We start from the raw sequence: 27,625 nt of genomic DNA on the forward strand, positions 1-27,625 counted from the left end.
TAACAGCAAAACAAACTTTCTTGTCCAAATTCCTTAGTTCAATTGTCTCTTGTCTTCTTGAAATCTTACTGCCTCTAAATGTCTTTTTTTTTTTTTCCTTCTTCCCTCTAAAAGATTTATATCCTGTTATTAAATGAACTATTCTTCTACTTGGCCTCTTTTAAACATCATTTGCTTYCTTTTTTTATAGCTAGAGGTCTAATCTTCTGGATGGTGATGCTGACAGGCTTAAAATCTATAYTGATTGCCAAGAAGAGTCTCTCCTTGTGTTTTGCATATGTTTTGCACATTTSTTCTGTGTTCAGCAATAGCCTCAGTGGCACCAGTTTCTTTCTTCCAGCAACCTTAAATTCAGTCGATCCCGCATSCATTTCTATTACTGGGTCATACTTCTGCTCTCTACTATGCTGCTTGCTTCTGCTCTTCTTCTGGAAAGAAAGAATCTTATAAATGGAATATACCACTCTATATGGCAGCCAGGCTGTGGTAAGACTGCATGAGCCATTAAACAATAGATGCCCCTGATGTCTTCTCSAGAGGCAGCTGTGATGTTAAAGCTAGTAGAAGCGTGAACAAGAATAACAGAGCAGTTTCTTGACTCTAATGATTTCTTCTAACATCCCAAGAGGAAAAGCTAAACAGAAGCATTCCCTGAAGCCATTTCACAAGTTGTTTCTTTAATTTAAGAACYTCCTTAGAATAAGTTTTAATGAGCAAGGTGGTGCTCTACATTTAATTGTAATGGCTAAATTCTTTCCCAGTTGCCCAGAGAAGGTGGGAGGTATGGTAACATGAAACAAAGGCAAAATGTGGGTAGTGTAAACAAAACTGAGGTAYTGTGTAAGGAGTCTGGAATATTTTATTTTATGGGATCAGGGCATTTAGTTCATTGCAGCTGTCTTAAAAATGCGAATGAAATAATGTGTTTAMGGTATGAATAGGATTTGTAGTATGATTTCCCCCCCCCCCCAAAAAAAAAAGGTGGTCTCAATGCTTTGGGTACACCTGGGATTTCTAACAGTTTCTCTCTCATTCTGAACTTTCCACATAGTAAAACTATTTTTTTTTTTTTGCTTTGTATTTCACCACAGAGCACTGTGGATTCTTCTGCTAAGATCATTAAATTGGTAACTAATTTTTCTCACTTTGGCCTTCACATGAAAGATAAACCACAAATATGAGTCTGTTCAATTATAAAGAGGCTTTGTTGCTCAGCTGCTTGGGATCTGTGTGAAAYGCACTTCTGAGATTTTAAGTAAATTTTAACTTCCACTGGGACCAATCCAAAGAGATTAAAACAGCATAAATTCCACTTAAGATGTTTGGCCAGAAGCAACTCGCAGGACCCTTCGGACCGCATTAAAAACCTCGGCAAAGCAGGCATCGCCCCAGTTTCATACGGAACAAGGCTGCAGCGTGTTTTTCATGCCTGCCAACGGCCCCACGCATGCGCGGGAACTCGGCGCGCTGCRGCGACCCGGGGCTGCGCCAGCCCGTCTCGCCCGGCCTGTCAGGCTCACCTGCTCCCTCCCCCAAAAGCCGCAGCCGGTTCCCCTGCTCCTGTCCCTGCCTGTTGGGCGCCTAAATGCTCCCCGGGGCCTGACCTGGGGGCTGTTGGCGACTGGCGGGCAGGCGGCGGCGAGCACCGTGGCCCCCCCTCCTCCCCCCCCCACCCCCCCGGAGCGACGCACCAAACATGGCGGATGAGACGCCGCACCCAAGATGTCGGCGGGCGCGCTCCGCCCCGCGGCGGCCACACCAAGATGGCGGCGGGGCGGGGCGGGGCCGGGCGCGGCTGCCTCCTCCTCCCGCCGGTGGCGGAAGCGCGGCGGCGCTGGCGGAAGCGGGCGGCAGGAAGCGCGGCCGGGGTCATCCCTCCCCCCGCGGCCACAATAACAGGGCGGCGCTGAGGGGCAGGTAAGGGGCGGCGGGGGGCTGGGGGAGGGCGCGCGGAGGCATGGCGAGGGCCCGGCGCCGGGGGCTGCGGCGCCCCCCGGCCCGTGCCCGTCCGCTCGCGGCCGGCGGGCCTGGTGCGGCGAAGAAGCGCCGGTGTTCTTACTCCTCCCTCGCCCATCCTCCTCCTGCGGCCGTCGCGGCCTGGGGGCGGCGGGGGCCGGCCCCGCGCTGTGACAGCCCCCGAGGAAAGCGGCGCTGCCCGGGAGCGGAGCCGCGGCTGGCGGCTGGCCCGAGCCTGCGGCGGGAGCGGGGCGCGGCCGGGAGCGGGGCGCGGGGGCCGCGAGGGGGGCGGGCTCCGAGGGGGCCTTCCCCACGGCTAGCTGCTTGCCGCGGCGGCGATGACCTGCCCGCGGGCCGCAGGAGCCCGCCTGCCGGCGCTCCCGCGGCGGCTCGCTGCTGCCGGGGCGCCCCYCGGCTCGCAGGCCGGGTTCTCCCCAGGGCTTTGCTTCCCTTCCTCCTTAAGCCTACTGAGTTCAACGTAGTATCACCTAATCACGGCGATAACGTTCGTCTAAAGAGTCTCGTGGGTTATTTTAGTTGGGGAACGTAAAACTGTTTTGCCTGCTTTATTAAATGGCAGGGGTACTTCTATGGCTGTTTTTAATGGGGTCATTCTGGTAAGTGTAGAATGATGGGTTAAGGGTACACGTGTTAATTCAAAAAAGGATCTAGAGGAGCATGTATTTTGCAGAGACTACAGCTGCAAGAGAGATGAAATCTTTATTTTTCACTTCTTCTTAGTGTTAAGAGGGGTCCAAAGTGAACCGCAGTCCAAAACTACAGGGAGATCTCTGCTCGTTGCCTTTAAACTTTACTGATTTTTCCATGTTTTTTCTCTATATGCTAGTCTATTTATTTAAATCTTAATTTCCTGTTACCTTATATTGCATAGTCTTTTTACTTTTTAACACTGTACCTTTTATACAACTCTATCATATGTCTGTATTAAACTAGTGTTTATGTTGTATGGTGCTCTGTCCTCAAATTAAGTGATAAGGTGCTGTTCACTTGGAATCCATGTAATACTTGTCTTTTTTTAAAACCTAATCTCATAAGTAGTTTTAAGTCACTTTCGGGCTTTGTGTAGTTAAATTGCATTATCCATTTTGGAAATAACAAAGTTCAATATTACAAAGAAATCCAGAATTCTTCCAATTTGCAGTTAATAATAGTAATAATAATAAAAAAAGGTATGTACCATGTATGTACCAACAACAGATTAGTGTCTTTATATTTGTCGGATGCAGTCTCAATGAACCCAAAGGAGTAGAGATGCATTTCATGATATTTGCTTGAAGGAGTTGTTAGTTATTTTAATGCCACCATTTTAATTAAAGTGAAATATGGCAGTACACCTTTTTATAATTTAAAATGCATACAAATGTATGTGAAAGCACATGTTTTCCAATAATTAGATCACAATGGAGCTATTAATATTTCAAGTTTTGTGCCAGCATATAAATCACGTGTTGGAGAAAAAAAAATTCATCTCATTTTTGAGAGCTTTTTGCTCAGGTGCCATTTTTTGCATAATGTGGAGCAAATATCGAGATACTTACATCACAGTAAATGCAGTAATAGATGCATCTGTGAATTGAAGTTTTGACAGACAAAGTTTTTCCAAAAGCTGTAGTTTTTTATTTTGCCTCATCCACTGAATTTTGGTGTTAACCTGTTAAACAGGTTTACTGGATTAATGATGCTTTACTCTACTTACCAAAAAGCATTCCTCAGCTAAATAGCAGTAGTGAGGACAACATCTGATGCAGACAAATGGCATGAGAAATATCTCAGCTATTTTAATGTTAACATTAAATCTATATTTGTTTTCATTTATTACTAATTATAACCAGTTTGCCTGTTTTTTAAACAGCAGAAYGTATATCATTGTTATTTCAGTCTGTCTGTCGTAGTGTTATGCTTTTGGAACAATATAGACAGAATACATTAATCTGCCCTTTTCTGAAAGGGCATAGGGGAGAGGATATTCTGCATGTGGCTGCTGAGGCAAGATCTTTCAGTTCTCCTGTAACTTTGATCTTTAACTAGGCAACTTGAGTATTTCATTTAGTATTCTTACTTCTCAGAAAAGCTAGTTTGAGGACTTTTAATAGGACATTTTTCAGGAAAGGTTGGTAGGAATCTTTTTTTGTTTTTTTTTTTTTTTTTTTTTGTAATAAATAAGTACAAGCATACGTACTCCTATATCTGGTAGAAATGGACTGTATGCTTTTTATGCCACTGAAATCTGTGGAGTTACTATTTGCTTGGTAATCTAGTCTCAGCACAGCCTTTGCTGTGATTTATCCTGATCAGCTAGTATGTGGATGGTAGCTCTGAATACACATTATTCTCTTGAGTGTAAAGAAACTAATTCATTTGGCAAGTTAGTCTGAGACCTCATGCATGAGGCGCATTGTAATTTCCTGGTAAAATGTTTCTTAGATAATACAGTTTGGCTGTACTAGCGTTAGTCTTTAGTGTCACTTGTTTTTTTGTAAACTAACCGTGATTGGTCTGTTCTTCTTTACTCTCTGTCCCTTTTCTGAAAGGGCAGTTGCACTGATTTTGCGTAACATTGTGAACGTTTTCTTTCATCAGAAATCATTGCAAATATGGGGCCCAGACGGAAAAATGTGAAACCGTGCGCAGTGAACAGGGAAGGCTGTGAGTCTACCAAAGCTGATGAGCCAAAAGATTACATGAACCAGCTCTCTCATGAAGTGCTTTGCCACATCTTTAGGTGAGAAGCTTATAAGAAGTAAATTTATTATTTATTGTTATATTGTTTTCTGTTTTTTCCTCTGTACTGATCTTTGCTCCTGATGCTTTTGTCGCATAATATTCAGAAAGTGTATATGTAAAAGGTATAAAGTGGTGGATAAAAAAGGGTGAGAAATGATCTTTCAGTTCCAAGATTCATTTGCGCTCTTTTAAAATTAACTTATGTGCGTGTCATGAATGGTGGCACAAACAAGTTAAAGAAAAAAAAAAGAAAAGACAATACGATTTAATTTTGTTCACTGGTGAGTGGTAGCAAGTGTTTAATTATTGATTTTGGTGTGGATGTAATAGCTGAGAAATGTATTTTAAAATAGCTGCATCTAATTCATAGTGCATAGAGTAGAGCATCTGGATGAGTGAATCTTGATGATTCCTCTTGATGATGAAGCTTCCCTACAGCCCCAGCCAARTTGGTTCTTCTCCCATGCCAATTATATTCAAGATACAACGTCTAACTGAAAAGTTTTAAAAAAACAATAGCTACCCAGAGTATCTGTAAACTTAATACGGTATCTACTAGAAAATGAAAATACCTTTAAATATACTATGTAGGAACCAAAGGTGGCAAATGTGACTTTTGTCAGAAGTATTTATTAGAGTGCTAAAGCAACTCCCAAGTTTAAGTTGCTGTATTTTTTTAACTTGAATATCTTATATTCTGTGTCAAAAATTGCTAGATCCATCTGCACAGCCAAATTTTACACTTCACTAGAGTTGTGTCTGAAAATTCTGTCTGAATTGTTGTTAGTTATTAGAAATGTCTGACTTCTTGTAGTCCTTCTTGGGGTGTTCTTTAGTTTGGAAGAAGTTGAAAAGAATATGCTTTTGATAAATCAGAGGGGTGTTTTTTCCTCTCCCAAAGGTACCTTCCCTTGCAGGATATCATGTGCATGGAATGTCTGTCCCGGAAGCTGAAGGAAGCGGTCACTCTGTATCTGCGAGTGGTGAAGGTGGTGGATTTGTGTGCAGGCCGCTGGTGGGAATACATGCCCACTGGTGAGTAACACACTCACTTAAGATACGGCATTAATCTGGTATTGAGCAAAGCTGACTATACTATACTATTACTTATGACACATGTAGGGTAAACTTTCAAAAGCAGTAAAAAGAGTTAGATATTTAATTCCTTCTGACTTTTGTGAGATTTGGGTGGCTTCCTTAAGTGGTTTGGAAAAATCATATGTCTGTATATACGTGTATGTGTATATAAAAATATATGTTTAAATTAAATATTGCTGTAGCGGAATTGGGGATTCTCTGTAGCAATCTGTAAATACAATCTGTGTTTGTCTGATTATTGTAAGGGAGTTAATCCAAGGGTTAATCCAAGAAGAGGCTGTTTGCATGCAGGCAGGAAAAAATACAATGGAATGAGAGAGCAACTCATCTGCCAACACTTAACAATGTAAGAATAAATAAGTTTTGATGTCACACCTCAAGCCATCTTCAGATCAATAGATAAATTTGGCAACCTAGGTCAACCCTGTGAGTATTAGGATTTCTGTTGGATTTAAAATATACTGCTGGGGTTTGCGTTGGGGGAAAGAGATAAAATGAGCGAATTCTAAGAATTAGAAGTTCTGCAAAGTTATATTTATTAGGTCTGATATCAGATAGATGGCTAGACTTATCTATACTTACATTTATCTTAACACATACTGCTTTAAAATCTTTGTCTCATGTCATGTTAGAATAAAACAATCTTTTATTTTGAGAAACTGTCATTTCTTTGGGAGTTGTGAGCTGTGGTGAATAGTAAAGAACTGCAGATTATTGAACCAGTTGGGCATTTTTGAGCCAGATAGTTGTTAAATAGAATTCCAGGGAAGACAGAGGCATACGGAATCTGACAGCTTGCAGAGGTACTTCATTGAGAAGGGAGAGTATGTAGTTAACGCTATAACCATGTAACTGCCCTGGGTGACAAACATAGTAAACCTGCAAAATTCAAGGCAGAAGAGTATGTAGGTCATAATTTTAGAATCTGGAGGAAGACAAACTGTTGCTTCACTGAATACATCTTCTGACATTCTAGAATTTGTACTACTATACAATGAGAACAACATACTTGGTTTTCCCTTTACAGCTAGCTGCTTGCTGTAACACAAATACTAAATCTCTTGTTGTCATCTTAGGTTTCACTGATTCCAGTTTCCTAACCCTGCTGAGGAAGATGCCAGACATTGAACAGCTTTATGGTCTTCATCCCAGGTATCTTGAAAGACGCAGAGTCCGTGGCCATGAAGCTTTCAGCATTCCTGGAGTTCTAGAGGCTTTGCAGGCGTGTCCAAATCTGCTGGTGAGTGRTTATACTCAAGAGAGAACATTCTTCAACAGTTGAGATGATCCCCAGTGCAGAAGAAATGTGACATGAACCTGTTGTTAGTATGCTTGTAGGGCTTTTTATATTCAGACTTGGTTATGTAGAGTAGCAGTTAATTGTGACCACATCTGCAAATGTGCAGCTAACTTTCAAATGAGTACTGGTTTTAGTTGCAACAGTGGGAATCCCAGGTACTCTYAAGTCCAGCAGTGAACTCTGATCCTTCTGCTTTCAAAAAGACATGTCTTTTGCCAGCTTAAAATGAAATGGCACACTACATTACATTCTGTGCATTACTGAGAAGTTCACGTGGTTAAGAGGATGCTGTTGCTTAAACTGATATTAGAACGTTTGCTTTGCTTACTTTTATTCAGGGTGTTGAGACCTCTCATCTGGAGCTGGTGGAAGCTATTTGGACATACATGCCACAAGTTCATATTTTAGGGAAGTTTCGTAATCGTAATGGTGCTTTTCCAATCCCTCCTGAGAACAAACTGAAAATTCCTATAGGAGCTAAAATTCAGACTTTGCACTTAGTAGGTAAGTGTTTATGGTAAATTAGTTGGCTTAAATACAAATGAATTTAAAGGCTCTGAAATTCTGCAGAGTTGTCATCCTTTACAAAGGAGGGAATTTGATGCGTAGCTTTTTTTTTTTTTTTGTTCCAATTATTAGTTACCATATGTATGAATGATAGCTGGTCCAAAGCGCAAACGCTGATAAACTGTGTTGACAAACTGAGGTAAACTCATGTTTATAAAAGTTACAACTTTTTCCTGTCTAGTAGCAGAGGAAACAATTCTCTTTTAAAGCCAAGGTAATTAATCCCGAGAAATTTATCCTAGAGTTTATACTTGAAAGCTTGTTTAAAATGGTATGTGATTTGAACTCTTATTTTGTTTATATGTTATTAGGAGTCAATGTCCCTGAAATTCCTTGTATCCCAATGCTGAGGCACCTTTATCTGAAGTGGGTGAGACTCACTAAACCACAGCCTTTTAAAGATTTCCTCTGTATCAGCTTACGCACTTTTGTCATGAGGAATTGTGCAGGTAAGARAGAGGAATTAATCTATGGAGGGGATATTATAGCATATAGATGATTTACTAATTGTCTAAGTTTGTTATGCAATATTCCAAAACAAGTCATTGTTTTATTCATGATGTTTGTTGGAAACATACTCCTCTCTCATACTGTTCTTGGTACTGCATGTTTCTGTTGACTTTCTAAACCAGGTAGATTTATATGGGCATCTTTGACTTGCCATGGTATGCTCAGTTTTGTTAAATGAKCAACTTACTTTGTATTGATTGATTCTTTGTAGGACCCACAAATTCTTTGAAGTATGTACCCTTAGTGACGGGCTTGGCTTCTGCCCGAAATTTGGAGCATTTAGAACTTGTTCGTGTTCCTTTCCTYGGAGGACTTATCCAGCATGTGGTAGAAGATAGCTGGAGATCAGGTATGAACGTTTCTGTCTTCCTGTACTTAAAAACAAACAAACAAACCCAAATACTTGAGTCACATGAGGCTTAGCTTTTTTTCTGTAGCATGTCCTTTCTTGGTTGTTTTTTTAAAGCTATGTGATTGGAGTAATCTATGGTGTGTTAAGTATAGCTTTGTACTGAGTATTTTTTTTTTATTATTTTTTTACCTAGAATTATCTCTTGAATAGTCGCATTTGTTGGGGAATGGAACAGGGTTTGAGGGAGGTGGATGGAAATATATTTYGTATTATTTTGCTAAAAAAGGTGGGGTTTTTGTGGTTAAGCTACTTCTGTTAATGACACTGGATAAATTTACAGAGTTTTAAGGTTGTGATCTGTGACAAAAGTAAAAGAATGCTTCTTGTTTGTCAGGTGGTTTTAGGAATTTGCACACTATAGTTCTGGGAGCTTGCAAGAATGCGCTTGAAGTGGATCTTGGCTACCTCATCATAACTGCTGCACGAAGGTATGGACCTTCAGAGCTTTGTTTTCCCTCTTCTCCTTTATCCAAATAATTATCTTAGTAATGAAATCCAGAAGTATAAAGAAACAGAATAACCTTTAAAAGCTTAAGGAGTACTTGTCATATAAAATTTATAAGAATATTCTATGGTTAGAAAAATAATTAGAATTCTGTCTGCTGATGACTCACTCTGTGTCATGAGCCTTGTTCTCAGGCTTCTGTCTGAAAAGAGTTCAATGATGTTAGTCTCATAGTAAGCTCATTGCTACATAACTGCTAAATAGTGTTGTAAAGATGCAAGTATATTCTTAATTCTGCTATTGTTAAAAGAATATTTTCATTCTGCTACCAGAGAGCCATATCTTCACTGGCCTCTATAGTAATTGTGATTTGGAGCACCTTTTAATATGAACTATACTTGATTGCTTTCAGGTTGCATGAAGTGCGGATCCAGCCTTCCTTGACCAAAGATGGTGTTTTTTCTGCTCTGAAGATGGCTGAACTGGAATTCCCACAGTTTGAAACTCTTCATCTAGGATATGTTGATGAGTTTTTACTACAGTGTATGACATTCTTTAGAAGTCCTTATATTATTTGGCAAATACTAGGATAAAAAACTTGTATATTTTAAATAAGTTTCTGAGTGATTAAAAAGAATATAAATATGCACTTATTGAGGCTCCAGATCTTAATTTCTATGTATATAAATACTTACAAAAATTATTAAATATTATATATATTATGTAAGTGTGTATGTGTRTATATATATWTWTTTTTTTCTCCCTTCTGAAACCAGAAAAGTCTCAGCTTTACAGAGCTGAAGTAATAACCTGATCTGTTTAATCCAAACTGGACTAAATATGGAATTTGAAAATTATACTTTAAAAGACAAGTTGCTGAAATTTATTGCTGTATTTGTTGCTGTCTTTTCCATAGGTAAAATGACGAATGGGGACTTGGTGAAGTACGGCTTGGCTGATGTGGTTGAAAATCCAGGAATTATTACAGACATTGGTATGAAAGCTGTAAATGAAGTGTTTTCTTGCATCAAGTATCTGGTCATTTACAACTGCCCACATTTACACAACCCAAATAACTGGATCACAGGTACYGTACACTTTGAAATTTTACAGAGATTTTATGAATAGTTCACATAAAACGTACAATTTCTATATTTAACCTTTTAGTTTGTACTACTTGGTGAAAAAGCATAATAGATTTTGAAAGGAAAGCTTGAGATACAGTGAAATGTACTTGCGCAAGACTGCAAAATTATTGACTACGTGCGTGCTTTGTGTATGGAAATTCCATATATAAGTGTAAATGTGTTTGCACTGATACGTGGGGAAGAAATCAGTTTTAAAGTATAACAAAACATGACAAATGGCAGTTTATCCCACTTCTGATATGTGTATTTTAAGTATTTAATATTTCTTGAATGCTGATCCTTATAGGTCTGATAATGAGAAGACTGTAAACTGTGTGGCCTATTTGATTTTATTTTCCTTTTCTGAGAGATGATAAAAGTACTAGAGATCAGTGAGAAAGAGAATAGTGTTCTTGTTACTTAGATACTAGCATGTTATAAAATAAACCTAGAACTGCAAATTCACTTGTGTGATCATTGAATAATAATAGAATGACATGTGATAYTACTCTTAGGAACTTTATGCAGAGTAACGCAGTGTAACAACTTTAGACATCAACAGAATTAACTTATTTCCTTCATTAAAATTTAAAAATCAGTGGGAAGTGGAAAAGGGTATAATAAGAGGTATTTTTTCCCATGCTGCTGTTTATTCTCAGCAAGTGTAAGAGATGAGGTAGGATTTGGAACCATAATGATACTGAAAAATGGTGGARTGGAGATACTGAAGATGCCTAGTCTCAAATCTGGAAAGGTTATAATGGAAAATAAGTGAGGTAGGAATCTTGCAAGAAATGCATCTTTTCCTCTTCCACAGATCATTCAAGATGGACTCGGCTGGTTGACCTCACCCTAGTGCGATGTCATGCGATAAAACTAGATTCTTTCAGTCAGTTCATTGAGTTATTGCCAAGCTTAGAATTTATTTCTCTTGACCAGATGTTCCGTGAACCTCCTAAGGTGAGCCTTTCAGGATATGCTTTTGCATTTTAATGTTACCAGCTCATCTAAAATTAATTGAAATTCTGTTGTTATACATGCTTTTTAGAAGTTATAATTACTTATTTGGTAAGTAAATGACTCAGGTTTGCATATGCTATCAATATAGTATGTTAGGGGAAGCACTGCAGTTTCTTTTGTTAATAGAAACAGTGGTGAGGCATGATTGTGAATGAATATGTGATTAGAAGGTAAGAACAGAATGGACTTTTTGTTGGGCTTTCTGCTGCTGTTTGACTTTTACTGTTGCTTTTTATATGATTTTATTTTTCATGCTTAAGGAYCTGTTCACAATGCTAAGGACTCTTATGATTTTTGTAGCTGGTGAAAAAGGGGTGCTATTACCATATTTGAGTGCTTCTGAAACTTAGGAACTTTATTTCTTCACATTGCCTCTTCTCTTCCTGCTCTGTAACACACAAGTCTTCCTGACAATTGTTGTAATGAATATTGGTTGCATAGAAAACTACTATTTTTCCTCATTAAATCTCAAGGCCACTGTCTTCTGGGAAGACTCTATATAATCTCCTATCTATGTTGATCTATTATGATCCCATAGCATATGAAATCACATTTGATAAAGCAAGATWATGTATGCTTTATGGGTTTTCATTTCATAGGCATTTAACAGAGGGGAGAAGTTTTTTGTGTTGCCAGACTTGGACAGACTTCTGCAATATATAGCATAAGTAAATACTAGAACTGGGTCCTTTGTCCAATGTGTGTGCATGTTGTTCTGCCTAGGTAATACTGCCTCTTTTCTTGACTTTAGGACATGTTGTGTAGGTAAGTACCAGTGTTTCCGAATCAGTGTCGTTGTTCTTTGTTTCAGGGTTGTGCTCGTGTCGGCCTAAGTGCAGGCACAGGGATCGGTGTTTCATCTGCCTTGGTCAGTAATCAGAACTCTAACAATGACAATGACAACAATAATAACCACCAGAATAACAACAATCCCAACATCCACCACAACAATCACCAGCATCCAAATGACCAGAATGAGGAGAATGAGCTGCGGCAAGATGGGCAGGCTGAAGAACAGCAGATTGCAGCTGAGGGTAACCACTGATCTCTGAACCTTTGCAGGGAGTGCTTTTACTTGGTATTGCCGTTTATGTAGGTTCCTAGAGAAGATATGAATATACATTGAAAACTCACTACTCTGATACATCTCTGATATCTGTATGTATGATAAAAGCATCTTTATATTTTATCTGATAGCCAATACAGGCATATTACACTTTCAGTCAGTAACGTATTGTAGTACAGGTGTTACTGGTTTAAAGTTTCAGTATGATACTGGTCTATGGAAGTAGTTTTCTAGGCCTCTTGGGCTGGGAGTGCATCAGTGTCTGGTGTATTTTTAAGCTTTACCAGCAAAGTCATTTGAAGGGATGAATATGGGAATCTTGGATATACTGCTTACTTCAGTAGAGCAAAGCTTTTGAGAAGTGGAAATTTGGGAGGAGTAAACTTGGAAGTTAGGCTGGGGCCTTAGCTAAGGAGATGATGTAGAACAAGTCTGTGAGAAGCTTTCTACATCCTTTGAAACTTGCTGAAGGAATCAAGGCAGCTGTTATTTATTTCTTGGTGTCTCATCTATGTCTCTGTGGGTACTGTTTGAATCTCTGCTATGCTTATGGGCTGTGTTCCTTTCATTTCCTTCTCTTGACCTTATCTCAATCTTTTCAGCATTGAATGAAATGGAGGAGGTGGCACAGGAAGAAGGAGTGGCTGTCGTGCAAAGTCAGAATGAGATCCCTGTTCAAAGCCAGGCTGTTGTTCCTATGGAGGTTGATGAAGAGCAAGCAGGTAATTTTAAGTTCTGGAAGGAAATTACCTTTCAGTATCCACTTCTTGATGGGTTGAATTCTTCAGTGTAAGTCTGATTTTGAATGACTTTCTTCAGTGGGGATGTGTGGTGCATTTGAAATGTTGCTAGCACAGCCTACTGCTGCAAAGGAACTTTATTCTATTTTAAAACTGCTTTTAAAATTTTCTTCTGCACATGGAGTAAAAGATCTTGATTTTAAAGGCTTGTTCTTGGGTTGAGTATGACGAGAGCCTCAAAATACCTGAATAAGCTTGTCTTGTTCCGATGTTGTTGTTAATGGCCTCACTTCTACAACTTACAGAATCTCTTTTTGGTTGCATTCAAGCCAGAACAGTTTGTATTAGTGACATCCATTAAGTAGTCTTGACTACTTTTTTATATCTACCATTTGCTGAATGTTTGTCTAGTAGATATGCCAGCAGCACTAAGTGGTGTACATATATGCTGGATCTATTCACTTCCTCAGGATAGCTCCTGAAAAGGTTATTTTACTTTATATTCGTTTCTTGCGTTATTCKCAGACAGTTACGTCATTGTGATTGGCTCATGCTTTTGGTTATAGGCAGGAGTCATAATAAAGCACGCTTGTATTCACGGCTGATAGCTCGTACTGTTGGAGAAGGATTGATGAGTTTTTTTGGGGCCTTTTTCCTGTACATCACTACTGGTTGTTCAGAGAGGACCTTACCTGCTTTTGTGGGTGAAGGATAATTGCAGTTGTCCTGACCAACATTCCTGTCCCTTTGCTGAAGGTTTCAGAGACTGGTTATAATAGTTCTTTTACTATTATAGAAGAACTTCTAGATATTCTGAAACAGAGAAACGTTATAAGAAGCTTACGTTTTTGTCTTATATTGACACATTCCCTCTGCAAGCTAGAATGCTGTAACTTTTGGTTTTAATGAGGCATTCACAGAAAGGATGGCTAAATTAAAAGTGTGGCTAAATTCAACCAAATCCGTCTCTTGGATACTTGCTTGCTTGGCTTTTTTTGGGGGGGTAATATGAGCTGTTGGTACTTTTCTACTGTTTTCAGGACCAAGTGGCATTCAGCCTGTTGTAAAAGCAGCACCTATTACTGTCCATGATTCAGACAGTGAGGATGAGGAAGAAAACATGGGGACTTCAAGAGCTTGCATCACTAACAGCATTGCACAGAACTACTCAGATGGAGAAGAGAAGGCAAGAGATCCAGTGGAAAGCAGAGAGCCTTCAGGTGTGAAAGAGTTGGGTAAGGGCTGGATGCTGCTGGGCAGAATTTATTCTTAAGCTTCAATTTTCCAATTAGAAAACAATCTAGATTTGGTTTTATTTCCAACTTTGTATAATGCACGCTTACTTGTTTGCCCCCAATCTTTTTCTTCCTGTTATAAAGCTAGAATGGAGATGTAGGGGCACATCTCAAGTTCTCTGATCACCCAGTCACTATAGGGAAGCAGATGGAACATGGTGATACTGCAGTATTGTACCTGCAGAAACCCACAGCTGTTCTATATTTGCAAGTACATACAGTTCGTCAAGTCAGATTTGCAACTATGTTGTGTGATAACCATCTCCCCAAATATTGCTGCTAATACAAAATGTAACCTCTGGAGTAAATGCATGAAGGGATCTGGCCACCTTTAGGTTCACGCAGGCCCTGTAGGAGCATCCCAAAGGGGACACTTTAAGAATATTTGTCTTTGGGAGCTTTGGAAATCAGTTAGAATTCAGGTTGATGTCCAGTACTCTGTCCTCTTTACCACTGAGCAATGCTCATTTGGTGACATCCTTCAGAGTTAGAGGCCTGGGGTGTCATAATATTAAGATGACTGAAGAGATAGGAAAAGACTTTCTCTTGTAGAATTTACATCTGTAAGGTGTGTATCTGTGATACCAAGTCTGATGCCTGCATCTGATACTCTGGGAAGCGGTGCCTTTCCAACAACACAGATGGCTTACTATTTCTTGTAGTTTGTATTCTAAGTAACATATGCAAGCAAGGAGGAAGTCAAGGTTGAATTATAAATTCTAAATAATTGACAGATGAAGTACACATAGTATTAAGCCTTAATGATTATTTAGCTAAGCAGTTAACATAAAATTCCTGTTTTGTGAAAAACTGAGAAACTTACTGGCCTAATACTGGTTTTATTTCTGCAAAGCCTAGGGCAAATCAAAGCTGTAATGAAACAAGTAGATTCCTGTTTGTAACTAGCATATTCCCTACACATCAGCCCCCCTGTCATTTTGGTACACTTCAGCAAGACTGATGGTTTCAACTTGGAAACTTGTAGAGTACTGTGCTATAAAGGTGAGATCAGTTCTTGTTTGGGGTTGAAATAACCTGTAATAGCTAAAAGCTAATTTTGGAAACTTTTGTATTGCTTCTAATGTTTCTTAGGCTAACTGGCTAATGCTTAATCTAATTGGATGAGAGGATTAAGACAGAGCAGACATTTAAGTTCTGATTATGATTYGGATACTATTCAGTATGTTTTCCAATTCAGCTGTATGATGAGACCAGTACTGCCTTTTCACACTATTTTTCATAGCCAGAACTGGAACTAAGGGTTGCTAATTAAAACAAAGTTCAGTCACATTTTATTACTACTTAATTCCTCAGATTTATTCCTCATATTTTAGAAAACAAAAGCCTTTCTTGTTTGTTTGTTTCATATTTTTGTGCTTTGACCTTTTTAACCAGTGAGCTGCTGTGTGGAAGTACTAGYCTCTCTGGTGAATATGTATCTCATTTGTGGCACGTTGCTACAAAAATATCTTCAGGAAATCGTAGAGGTTCAGCAACTGCTGGAATTATCTTTATTTCCCGTACCTCCCAAAGAGCTGTGATGCCAAAGTGGTCCCCACAAGATTTGTCACTGGCCTCTAGGCTGCCTCCTGTTTTAAGTAGCCCCTAGCAGAGTAGCACTCAGTATTTATTTATACTGTGCGTTAGGTTATCCCATTGTTCTCTCATGCTGAACTCTTTCATTTAAGTGAGTGGTAAAGGAAAGACGCCCTTGCGGAAGAGGTGTAGTGCCAGCCAAGTGGGCCAGACGAAGAAGTTCCATACTGAGGAGAGCAGCTGTGAGAAAGGCTGTCAAGTAACAAGTGAGCAGATTAAAGCAGACATGAAAGCAGCAAGTGACCTGCCTGAAAGAAACAAAAGCAAAGATTCCTATCCAGGTTGCAGTAACGCTACAGGATCAWCAGGAACATCCAACTCCTGCAGTGCTGCTTCTCCTAGCCCTGAATGTGCCCAGACAGCTAATAGCCACTCTACTGGCACCAGTCCAGTGATTGCAGATGAGTCCAGGCAGTGTGTCTGCTCGCCTTGTAAGAGTGAAGGTTCTAGTGAAAGAGAGACCGAGGAGAGCTCTGTTTGTTCCAGGTGTTCTTGCTATAAGCCTCGGGACGCAGAGCGGAGGACTAGCGGGTGTTGTGATGGGGAATGCCCATCCACAAGTGGAGCCTGCAGAAGTGGACCAAACAGTGCTGGGTCGGATTTTGCACTTAGGACTCTGCCAAACTGTGGGTCTCCAGTAGGGACAAGTGATGAGAGGACTAGTGGGAATGCTTGCAGGCCTGCCAATGAGGAGGAAAGCACTGGTTCACAGCCAAGGAGCTATGAGATGGAGTATAAAGAAGAGTATCCACGCCGRCCACTAACAAGAGCTCGAAGCAAGCTGTCCCATGTCCCTCTGGTGTCAGAGTCAGGTATGACCCATAAAAATGTGTTCATTTCTGAGTAAACTGCTGTGCTGGTATGAAACTATTGAATAAAAGCAACACTCGTGGGTAATAATGAAGTTAAACATTAATGTTACTGATTAATAATTAAAGGGTAAGTATATTGATAGAATACAAATGTCTGACTTCACAGAAACATCTGACTTTACTGCGATGGCTGAGTAAAGTAATGAATCTCTCTGTAAAAAGTGCCAATGACTAGTTTCTTCATGAAAATATGCGTGTGCACACGTTACCCATATATACTAGATGGTGTTTGATTTACTGATTTGAAGATCAAATGCAACTTCTGTTGAAAGTACCCCTTCCTGTGAAGGCTGTTATTCATTCAAACGTAATATGATCTCCCCTATTAAAATTCTCCCTTTAAAAAAGGTATGCTCAGATCTTAGCAAAAGGGCAAAAGTTAATAACTGATACTTTATCAGCAATTAAAGAAGGACAAAATTATAACTGAATTGYAATACTACAGAGCTTGTGCACCTGCGCGTTGTATTCCACTGCCAAGGCATGGCCATCAAACTTTTTGATAATTTTCTTTTTATTAGAGTTGTATTTCACATCACGTCAGATAAAAATGATAAAACAAAAATCTCTGAATGGCTGTAATGAAGCCAGGAATGTTAACAGGGAAAAATAGAYGTGAGAGGGGAACTTGCTGACATCTTCTGTTTCTTCCTAGTGTACCTCCTTGCCAAAATAATCATCTTAGTCTGGTGTAGCACATCTCACAGTTACTTCGTATATCCAGGATTCTTTGCTGAGAGTATCTGACAAGTAAAATGAAACTGAAAAATTAATCATGCTAGTTGAGCTGCATGTGTTGGAAGTAGAAAGGACTGAAGTAATCAGTTCCATATCTGTTAACATAGAATGATTCAAACACAGTATTTCCTAGTGTCTTTCCAGTTTATCTTAATTTCCCAAGTATTAATGAAACTTAAATCACCTAGGAAGCTGTTTCATAGCTAAATGCATCTCAGGTTGATAACATGATCTTTCTATTTAATTTAAAATATGTATTTTCTTGCTTACCTCATAATGACTARTAATTAATCTACTAAAATCAGAAGAGAAGACTTCATCCTTATCTACCCACTACCAACAAATAAAATGAGTTAAGTCAGATCTAGATATTAAATTAGAGCTACTCTCAGGATACTCTGTCTTCGTGTTGTTAATCAGGAGCGAGATCTGTTCTGTTCATGGAGAAAAATTTTTCAGTATTCCCTATATTTAGCCTTAAGCTGATTTGCCTGCTTAAGGCAGAACTTTTTTCTCAGCTCCRTAGAATTACATGTACATCTTTATGCAGTTTTTCCCTCTTTGAAGCATCAAATATTAGCTGATACTTGAGGGTAGGATATGAGATTTGATGTGTTGTTTTAATCTTACAGATCATTGCTTCATACAGAAAACAGTGAAATTTCTTCTGCCTGGCCACTATAATGCTTTTTGCTCTCTAGGACAGAATATACTAGTTACTTGCAAGTTTTAGTCTAATTATAAACACTTGTTTTTTTTTAACAGAATTGGAAATGTTTTTTCACATATAGTCTAAAAATGTGCCTTGAATATCACTTTTTTCTATTATTTTGGCATAAATGACATTGGTTTTTGGCTTTTATAACAAAGCTATGTTTGATGACAAAAGTAATTATTTTTCTTGAAATTATACACTTATATTAAGCAGTAGAACAAGTAAAATATTAAAGTGAAATTTTAGAAGTATTATTACCACAGACTAGCTGGTTAAGGGGCTATTGAAATGCATGATACTTCAGTAAATATACAGTGTATACTCTTTCTTACAATGTTTTTATTTGGATTTCTTCTAGTTCTCATCTGTAGTGAAGGAAGCTTGTTATGTATTAAAAAGCATGTTATGTTAAACTTTCTCTAAAGATTTCTTGATCTTGGTGTTTGCCTTGAACCATTCAAGAAAAAATTGAAACGTTTCTCCAACACCATAGCTGGGAAGTATTTCGCTATCTGTAGGTATTTTAGGAATTGTCAAAAAAAAAAAAACAAAAAAAAAAAAAACACCACACTAATGATAATGCATATGTGCTACAGATTGGCTACTTTACATTTTCCAAACTGTGGATCCCATAAAGGAGTAGCCTAAATTCTGCACTTTCATAGGCCTAGTGAATGTCAGCTGTAATTAATAGTTTATGTGCATGAGTGGATTTTGATGTTACACAGGAAACAGATAATCTTTAATGCTATTGGTAGTATAACACAAAATAGTATATTGTCTCTAATATTTAMATTTTTATCTTGATTGTGAATCTGTAAACATGCCATCTATTTAGGAGGAAAAGTTGAAGTTTCACCTTTACTAAAATACGTCACTTTAGATCTGATGATTATAGAAAATTCTATTTTTTTCTAATGTAAGAATTCATCTATTATCATTTATTTTCAAAAACTTGTCTTTTAAAATACAGCAAGAATTTGATGTCAGTGGTGCGTGAAACAGTGAGGAGCAACTTGGGGACCTCAAAGCTTTTTAAACCTTTACAACATCAGGAGAAAACTAGTGACAATTGCAACAAGCAGATTTTGAAGAAAATTTTTTATTTAAAACATTACAGCTATTTTGGTTCCTGTATTTGTCAAGAGTGTTTTGTTTTGTTGTAGAGAATCAAGTGTAACCTAACAATCCAACRTCTGTTTCTTGGCTCTACATCTATCTTGCTGAGTTGTTGAATTAGTAGTTTTAGCATTCCTGTGTTTTAATCTATTAACTGCCCTCCCTCCCTTTACTCCACGTGAATGATTTTGACAACAAACCTGAAAATGCTTTTTATATTAGGAAGATATACACAGTTGATTTCAAGCCAGACAGGTATTTTGATTTATCTTATTTAACAAGGACATGGTCTTATTGGAAGTATTAACRAAGAAATGCCTCTATTGTTTTCCTGGAATGTAAACAGATGAAAGATTTTCTGTTTTTCTGTTTCCAGAGGTGGCCAAGCCAAAGCCACGACAAACCACAAAGCGGAAAAGGACAGCTGACAAGTCCACAAGCACRAGTGACCCAGTTATTGAGGATGATCATGTTCAAGTAAGGTCTTGTCTTCTACTGCTGCAGATTTTTCAGCTGCAGGAGTTCATGAACAATGATACACTACAAGCTTGTGTTTGCTGTAGAACTAGCTGAGTTATAACTGATGTTGCTGCTTTCTTTGGCTCTATTCTTATGGAGGAATTGCTGCCTCAGGTGCAGCAGTACTCTGGCCCAAGAAGAGCGGAGTACAAACTAAAACTGTACTTGCTAAGGTTTGTCAGATGCTTGTGGCAACACTGATGCATCAAGTTCTGTGTTTCCACAGTGCCTTCTTGATGCAYAGAGGAAAGCTTTTGTTCTTTGGCATTTACTTTTTGAAAGCACAGCAAAGTCTACTTTTTTTGTTTTGATTTTTTAAATAAAAAACAATAGGGATGTGCAGTTACCTCTAACTGTGGATGTGGTTATGATACAGCAACTCAAATGTTGAATTGCAGGGTGGATGTTCTTTGTGTGTGTAAATAATTTGAGTTAATTCTTCTGCAGTGAAGATTGGTCATGGAAGGAGAAATCACGAAATCTGGTTTCAGTGTAGTGAGGGTACTTACCCTAGGCTCTCATTCTAGCTGAACAAGGGATCCTGTCAGTGTGGCTCAGAATAGCTAAATTAGGCTTCTCTTTTGAATCCTACTCTAGAGAAGTCTGCTTATATTTCTTTTTCCCTTTGACTGTCAAGTGAAGGAACTTAGCCTCGCTAGTTTTAGATAGCTTTTGCAAATGTGGCCAATAATTTTTCTCTGGTTATTAAGATACATTATAGTTTTTATAATTAGCATAAAAGACATTTCTGGGTATATGATTTTTCTTGTTAAAATGCACCATTTTTAAAAGAACACTGTGCTGCTTATKCATCTCTTGTTTTAAAGCTTGAGTTGTTTTATTTTTCTAACACAGACAGTGGACACAGGTTTGAATAAGTTACCCATTTCATTTCCAGCTCTCTCTGAGGTGTACTTTTGAGTCACAGTGGTGAAACATACTGGGTATGGGAAGTTCAAACTGTGATTCTCTGTGCTATACCTTTATTTGTATTTAAACATAGTTACTGTCCTGATTTGCCKYCTTTTTTTTCCTTCTCCATTGAAAAATAGAGYTGCAATGGTAGAATTTGATTGAAGTTCCTGATTGATGGTATTTAGGATTTGGGTTTTTTTGATAAAATTGTGCTTTGTGATATGACTTTTTTCCTGTGAAGTTTTGTATTTTGTGATGTTGCTAGTCAGCAGGGAGCCTTTTTCTCTCACTGCCAGTGATAGCCTAGTCTAACAGCAGTTGTTTTCATTGTTGGCAGTATCTCTTTAAATTTAGCTTTTCCCTTTGTTTTACCCTCTTACAGATGTATTTTTAACTTTCATCAGGTACTGACTTTGAAATCCAAAAACCTTGTTGGAATCACCTTGACTAACTGTGGAATAACAGACTTGGTACTGAAAGACTGCCCGAAAATGATGTTCATACATGGTATGTAATTAATGTCATCAGGACAAGGCTCCAGCCTATCAAGGCTCTCTACTCTGTTTCTTTAAACATTTTCTCCATCTGGGATCATTAAAAGTTTTTGAAAGAATTAGTCAGTTCACTGCTTATTTTGTATTCTTCAGACTGATGCTTAGAACACCAAGTATTAGTGCTTCTCAGTTTCAGTGTCACCTTTCCTTTTATGCTGTAACTGATTTAATAAAGATTAATATCTGAAAAAAATCAGCAAATGAAATTATGACAATTATGAAAATAGAGACASTTATTGAAGGGCTATAATATGATAATTGGGAGTTGATGAAATGAGTTTTAGAGCACCTTGTTCTCTTATTTCTTCCTTCTTCTGTAGATCATTTAACTGACAGAATTATTTTTTTTCTTGACATGGTAAAAATCTATTTTAAATGATGGCGTTTAAGCTGCCTTAAATTTGCGTTCCAGAGCATATGACTAGTTCCATTTTGAAGCACTGGGTCATTTATTGTTAACTGTAATATCTACAATTAGTAGCACATCCTCTTCTGAGTTCAGATATTTTATATGAAGACATAATAGAGAATGATGAAAGTATTTCTTTTTGTATTCTAAAGTACTCCTTGGAACATACATTTATTTTTAACTAAATTTTGATGATGTGGACATGGGTTACTAAAAGGGAAACACTATCACTTATATTGTGTTGGCTTCACAATACTCTGCATTTGATCTGTGGTTTTTAATTGTAATAAATAACAAACTGTTTCAAGGGGCTTTGTAAAAGGAAGCAAAGGGGGAGAAAAAAGTCTTACTGTTGRTCAGATTAAATTAGACGTGGCTTCTTAAAAGGACTCTTCTTAGAGGTTCACTAATGAGAACTTTGATCATAATACTGAAGAAATGAACAGTTAGTATATTTTTTCAATATATATGTTGCCAGCTATCCAAATTAGTTCATTAGTTGTCTTTTAYTTGCATTACTGATTTGCCTTCTTTCGAAGCAATCTGCTTTGAAAATCTCTGAAAGGAAGYTCTTCAGGTCTTTTCTGTATTGTATTTCTCTTTATTTTCTGATTTATAGCTACAAGGTGCCGTGTACTGAAGCACTTAAAAGTAGAAAATGCACCAGTTGTCAATCGGTTTGACTATGCCCAGTGCAAGAAGTTAAATATGGATCAAGTTCTGGATCAGATTCTCAGAATGCCACCAGAAAGGAATCGGATCATTTATCTTCGTCCAATGCAGCAGGTACACAACCATCTCTAATTTGTTCATGAACACATCTGAAGTACTGCCAATATTCTTTCACTTCTTTTGACTTCATACATTTTTCAGTTAATGCGGAAAACGTAAATGTTACAGTAACACAACTCAGGGAAACTTATTATTGAAGCCATATCCCATGAAGGCTTTTACTGCAGAGTCTGGAACTTGGATGATAACGAATTTTAAGACTTAATTTTATAATCTCCAATATTCATTGCATTATGTGATACTGTAAAAATCCATATTGTATTGAATTTATTCTAAATTAAATAACTAAAAGTAACTACAAGAACTTAGATGCTGCTAGTGCAGGTTGTTTATAATCACAAATAYGACATAGAGTAAGTATTTGAAATCTGTGAGACATGTCCTTCTAGWTTTAATAACAACACAGTGTTTTGAATCCTGCTTTACTGAAAGCTGCATCCTCTTTTGATTAGYGCTAGACAGTGTTGCAAGGCAGTTATGGCACTGAGAGCTACCCTTTCTGCCTCCAGATTACATGTAGAAGAAGTGCRCATTAACATTTAGTCACTTCTTGAGGTTATTCAACAAATAATAAGAGAACCTAATGTAAGATCCAGAATACTTGGTTAACTTTGTCACTCTGTGTTCTGTGTTATTCTGTAATGCTGCTTCTGTTAATGTTTTCACTGGCTTTGTTTGCCTCTCCAACAAGGGAGACCTGACTTAGTATAAAAGCTAGCTTTTCTTTAAAACTAGATCTCTTGCTTTAGCTGTGGGAGGGCAGTGCCAAAACCAATAAAAGTAATAATCCTAAGCCAGAGACAAACTGAGAGGATGAATGTTGAGGCCATAATGTAATTTTGTGAAAGTTTGTTTACTTGTTAGAGAATTGTTACATACCAGGAAAAATTGCAATCTCCCAGCAAATTCCACCATCTAAATTAGGACTCATWGGCAAAGCTGTACTAGGAAAGTTTAGCTCTGCTCTGTTGTGTATTTGATTATGTATGCTGTTAAATTTTAGTTTGTCTTGATACTTTGCCTCAGAATTTGGGAGTTTTGGTRGATATCTGCTCTTGACTCTAAAACTCCATCCCTTCCTTTCTCTTGGTTGCAAGTCTTTGTCTACCTTCTTTCACAGGTTGACACATTGACTCTAGAGCAAAAGATATTTAGTGGTCCTTATCCGTACCACATTTGCATAATTCATGAATTCAGTAACCCACCTAATGTCCGCAACAAGGTGCGCATTCGGAGTTGGATGGATACAATAGCAAATATTAACCAGTGAGTACTTGCCTTTCAGTAGCTGTACAGAAAAGGTACTGAATCCTGATTCAGAAGTTACAGTTAGTAGCTGTAGACTTACTGTACTCTGTTAGCCCAATAGAAAGCTTGGTTTGTATGGTGGGCTGGGGTGGTAGAAACACTTTGACACTGAAATTCCAACACAAGACTTTTCACATGGCTAGGTTTATTTAATATAAAAATACTGTAAAATTCTATAGCTATATTCCATACTGCAGTAAYATAGTTGAATGTTAAAGTAGTGAGGATGGTTGAGGAATGTCTTCAAATCAGAAAACAGGTTTCACTTATAAAAATAGAGAAAAATTGGGTCCATGAAATAGTGTTAGCTTTTGGGAAAGATATGTAGTCAATTTCAGCTCCGTAGTGAAGAGCAAAAATTCCTAGGAGCAGCAAATTGTATACAATGGCTCTTACMCAGCTACTTTGGAAAAGTGTTTCYGTTCTCATGATTTTTTTTTATTATTATTAAAATAATTAAAGAWTTTTTATAAAAGTTTTGCTCAGTTGTAGCTGTGGTGAATTGTTCCTTCAGATAGAAGGCTATGCATAAAAGATAGCTTAATTGGTTTCTTGCCTAATCTTACSTGTTCTGTGGTTACTCTCAAGAGTAAGGGATTAGATACTGAGGTTGCATGAGAGTCTCAGATGAGCATTTCTCAGGCTATTTCAGGCTCATTGAAGAAAAGGTTGTATAATAGAATTTCCCACTTGTTTCTTTTCCCTCCACCCCTCATATTCATTATTGCTGCTAGCTCTAATGTTTTCCTCTTTATTTCTAGAGAGCTTATTAAATATGAGTTCTTCCCTGAAGCTACACGAACTGATGAAGACCTGAAGAAATACACTAAGTACCCTTGGGGAAGAGATATTTACACTCTAGAAGGTGAGCATTTGTAGAGATTTAAGGGCTGATGATCTGTCTCTTGCTAAGATAGATGACTGATTTCATCAGGTTGCAAGAGATAKAAATAAAAATTCTTGTGAGGGAAGTGGAAGACATTTGGTTTAAGGTGGGGGACTTGAAGTGAGAAAGTACTTTTTCTGCATTGAAGTGAGGACCTGTCTAATAACAACGAAGCTTACTTGATGAAGAATGCTAATGCAGCAAGTTTAACATTGTCTTCCGTGTGTACTCATCCTGTCTGTCTTTTAGGCATTGTGGATGGAGCCCCTTACTCCATGATTACTGACTTCCCRTGGCTGAGGTCACTTAGAACAGCAGAGCCAAATAGCTATGCCAGATATGATTTTGAGGATGATGARAGAAGTGAGTACTCTTTGACATATTTGAAGAACTTCAATTTGTTGCTTGGTTTCAAACTGTTATATGTTCCTTTTATTATTCAATATGTTCCTTTATTTTTCAGTTTTCTAGCTCRTATGTTATGTTTGATAAATAGCTACTTACAACAGTGTTGGGAGCTAGACAATGAGGGGGAGCTATCAGAGGGGAGGACTGTAGTGTCCAGTGATCATCTGGAGATCCTTAATGCTGGTAAAATCAGTCAGTTGAGTGCTTAGCCTAAAATTGTGATGACTTTCAGTCATAGTCACAAGAATGATGATCCTTACCAACTTGCATTTGGGAGAATTAACATGCAAGTAGTCTTAGCAAAATAAATCCTGTGCACTGATATTTCGTAGTGTGGACAGATATGAAGRCAAAGTTGACTATTTTAGCTGTAAGGAGGATATCACACACAATATTGCAACATGCACATTTTGGCATCCAGTAAACCCATGTGTATTCACAGTAATTTGTGGTCTCTGGAGTTTAKTGGCATTTCTGGGAAGTACACAGCTGGAATACTGTCTCTAGTCTTGCTTTTAGAAGTGTTTATTAAGGCAAGCTGAAGAGAGTCTAGCAGAGAGGAGTAAAATTCACAGAACCTTGGGAGAAAAGAGGAAAAAAACTGTTTGAATACTCTAGAACAGAGATGACCCTAGGGGTAGTATTCAGGTAGTATTCAGTATCSATACTATTAAGGAGTTTTTCTTGAAAATATTGTAGTGGGCAGTTGCTAGGGCTTGAGTGGGAAGTTAGCTTCCCACTTCATTAGATTTGTTGGTAGCAGGGATAAATAGTTTTTCCTGGTACTTAACTAGGAATCTCTTGCACGAGAAGTATTTGTTAAATTGGACAGACTTCTGATAGACATGATTGCATAACGTCCTATCTGAACACTGGACTAGCGTTTATCTAGCTCCAGTTTGAGGGAATGAAGCTCAAGAGGATGAGGAAGAAGTCTTTCTTGGCTGTACAGTTCTATGACTTTTTTTGACGTTGACTCAGCTGATGATTGCAGTTTAGTACATACTCATTTTTTTCAAATTCAGACTATGTATTCTTACTTACCTGACACACTTTCATGTTATTTGCTGTGTTTTCAAAGACCAGCACTTCTATTACAAAACAGATTCATTTGTGAGTTTCTTTCTAGGAAAGATTGTATTTTTTATTCTCTTGTGCCTTCCACAGCTACTATTTATGCTCCCCGGAGAAAAGGACAGCTGTCTGCAGACATCTGCATGGAGACAATAGGAGAAGAGATCTCTGAACTGCGCCAGATGAAAAAAGGTGTATTCCAGCGTGTTGTGGCTATCTTCATCCATTACTGTGATGTCAATGGTGAACCAGTAGAAGATGATTACATTTGAGTGGATCTCCCACAACTAGTCATCTCTTCCTAAATTCTGATTGGCACTGCTGGCAAGGAAAGCAGGTGGATTATTTCTGACTGCAGTGTGGTTTCTTGAAACATATACTTTGCAGTTGCCCTGACTCAGTTTGGAAAAGAGTATGTAGTAAATGTATAATGAAAAGTAAAAATTGTATACTAAGGTTTGTACATAGAGGAAACAAAAGAAAAACTTCCTAATACCGAGACTTTATTTCATATGTTTATACAATTTAATTTAATTCCATTTTAATGAAGGCCAATAAGTAGGACCAGGGAGAAATATTTGAATTTTTCAGCTCATACARTTCATAGCAGTATTTTTTTCTTATACGCAAAACCCCATTTGCTGTGTTCAGAAGAGTCATCAGAGTCTCTTTTAATCTGTGCCTTTTTTCTTGAGCGTTTAAGAGTCCAGTCTGAGTAAACCTGTTGAGCACAAACTTTGCGTCTTGTGTGCATTTTTCAAAGGGAGAGAACTGTTCTATGGCTGTTGCAAAGAATGCCAAAAGCTGGGGGGAGAGYGGGGGGAAGAGTAGTTAGTGATCTCTGGAATCTTCCAGACTTCATGAAAACATTTTTTTGAAGAAATGTAGCATCTGGGAATCAAAATATTTTCAAAAACATTTTATGGCACTGTCAGTTTCATTTGAGTAGTGTATTTGGCTCTTGTAATAAGAAACAAGTTGGTAAATGTTGCTTCCAGTCACTGTAACATRAATGTGCATGTGCTCTCTGGCTCAAAACTGACTTTTCCGCATGAGACTGGGAGGAAAAGGGATGTGTAATTACCGRCATTGCTGCAACTAGGAAAAGCACAGGATTCATCTGACTTGGCTTTCAGACTGATTCATGTTCACTCATGAAGGCAAGTTTTCTATACGATCAGTAAATACTACTGCTGTTTGCCCTGAACACTTATTTTTATTGTAAACAGGAAATGCCTCCGGTTCCTGCAGCGTCTGTACGCATTTTGTGTGTATGCCTAGAATTTGCTGCAAGTCCAATATAAAAGTGGTGCGTACTATGTGCCCTACAGAAGTTCTACTGGTAGAGACTGAGGTATTGAGGCATGTGTCAGCATGACAAACTGAGGTGAATGTATGTAAGAGACTGAAATCCTTTCCATTACTTTTTTTCTTTAACA

The 27,625-nt window shown here is 38.2% G+C and overlaps 1 protein-coding gene across 6 annotated transcripts; it reads left to right on the top strand.

The window, feature by feature from the left end:
• The first annotated feature begins 1,837 nt into the window (after window positions 1-1,837).
• FBXO38 (F-box protein 38) lies at window positions 1,838-26,921 on the top strand. Of its 6 annotated transcripts, none has more exons than XM_085317885.1 (22): window positions 1,838-1,917; window positions 4,558-4,699; window positions 5,603-5,736; window positions 6,876-7,039; window positions 7,438-7,603; window positions 7,978-8,115; window positions 8,388-8,525; window positions 8,923-9,016; window positions 9,446-9,576; window positions 9,950-10,120; window positions 10,978-11,120; window positions 11,992-12,214; window positions 12,849-12,968; window positions 14,027-14,221; window positions 15,970-16,689; window positions 19,698-19,798; window positions 21,160-21,262; window positions 22,338-22,504; window positions 23,631-23,776; window positions 24,580-24,683; window positions 24,954-25,067; window positions 26,280-26,921. In XM_085317885.1, exons 2-22 carry the CDS (start codon window positions 4,572-4,574, stop codon window positions 26,456-26,458), a joined length of 3,579 nt encoding a protein of 1,192 aa, XP_085174011.1. In that variant the 5' UTR covers window positions 1,838-1,917; window positions 4,558-4,571; the 3' UTR covers window positions 26,459-26,921. The 6 variants fall into 6 exon arrangements, with proteins under 6 accessions (XP_085174011.1, XP_085174013.1, XP_085174015.1 ...); XM_085317887.1 differs by having other exon boundaries at window positions 14,027-14,206; XM_085317889.1 differs by lacking the exon at window positions 1,838-1,917 and having other exon boundaries at window positions 4,588-4,699; window positions 5,619-5,736; window positions 6,952-7,039.
• The last annotated feature ends 704 nt before the right edge of the window (window positions 26,922-27,625 follow it).

The sequence above is a fragment of the Rhea americana genome, unplaced genomic scaffold (genome assembly GCF_003343005.1).
Source record: "Rhea americana isolate MKP2758 unplaced genomic scaffold, rheAme1 scaffold_51, whole genome shotgun sequence".
NCBI classification, from domain to species: domain Eukaryota; kingdom Metazoa; phylum Chordata; class Aves; order Rheiformes; family Rheidae; genus Rhea; species Rhea americana.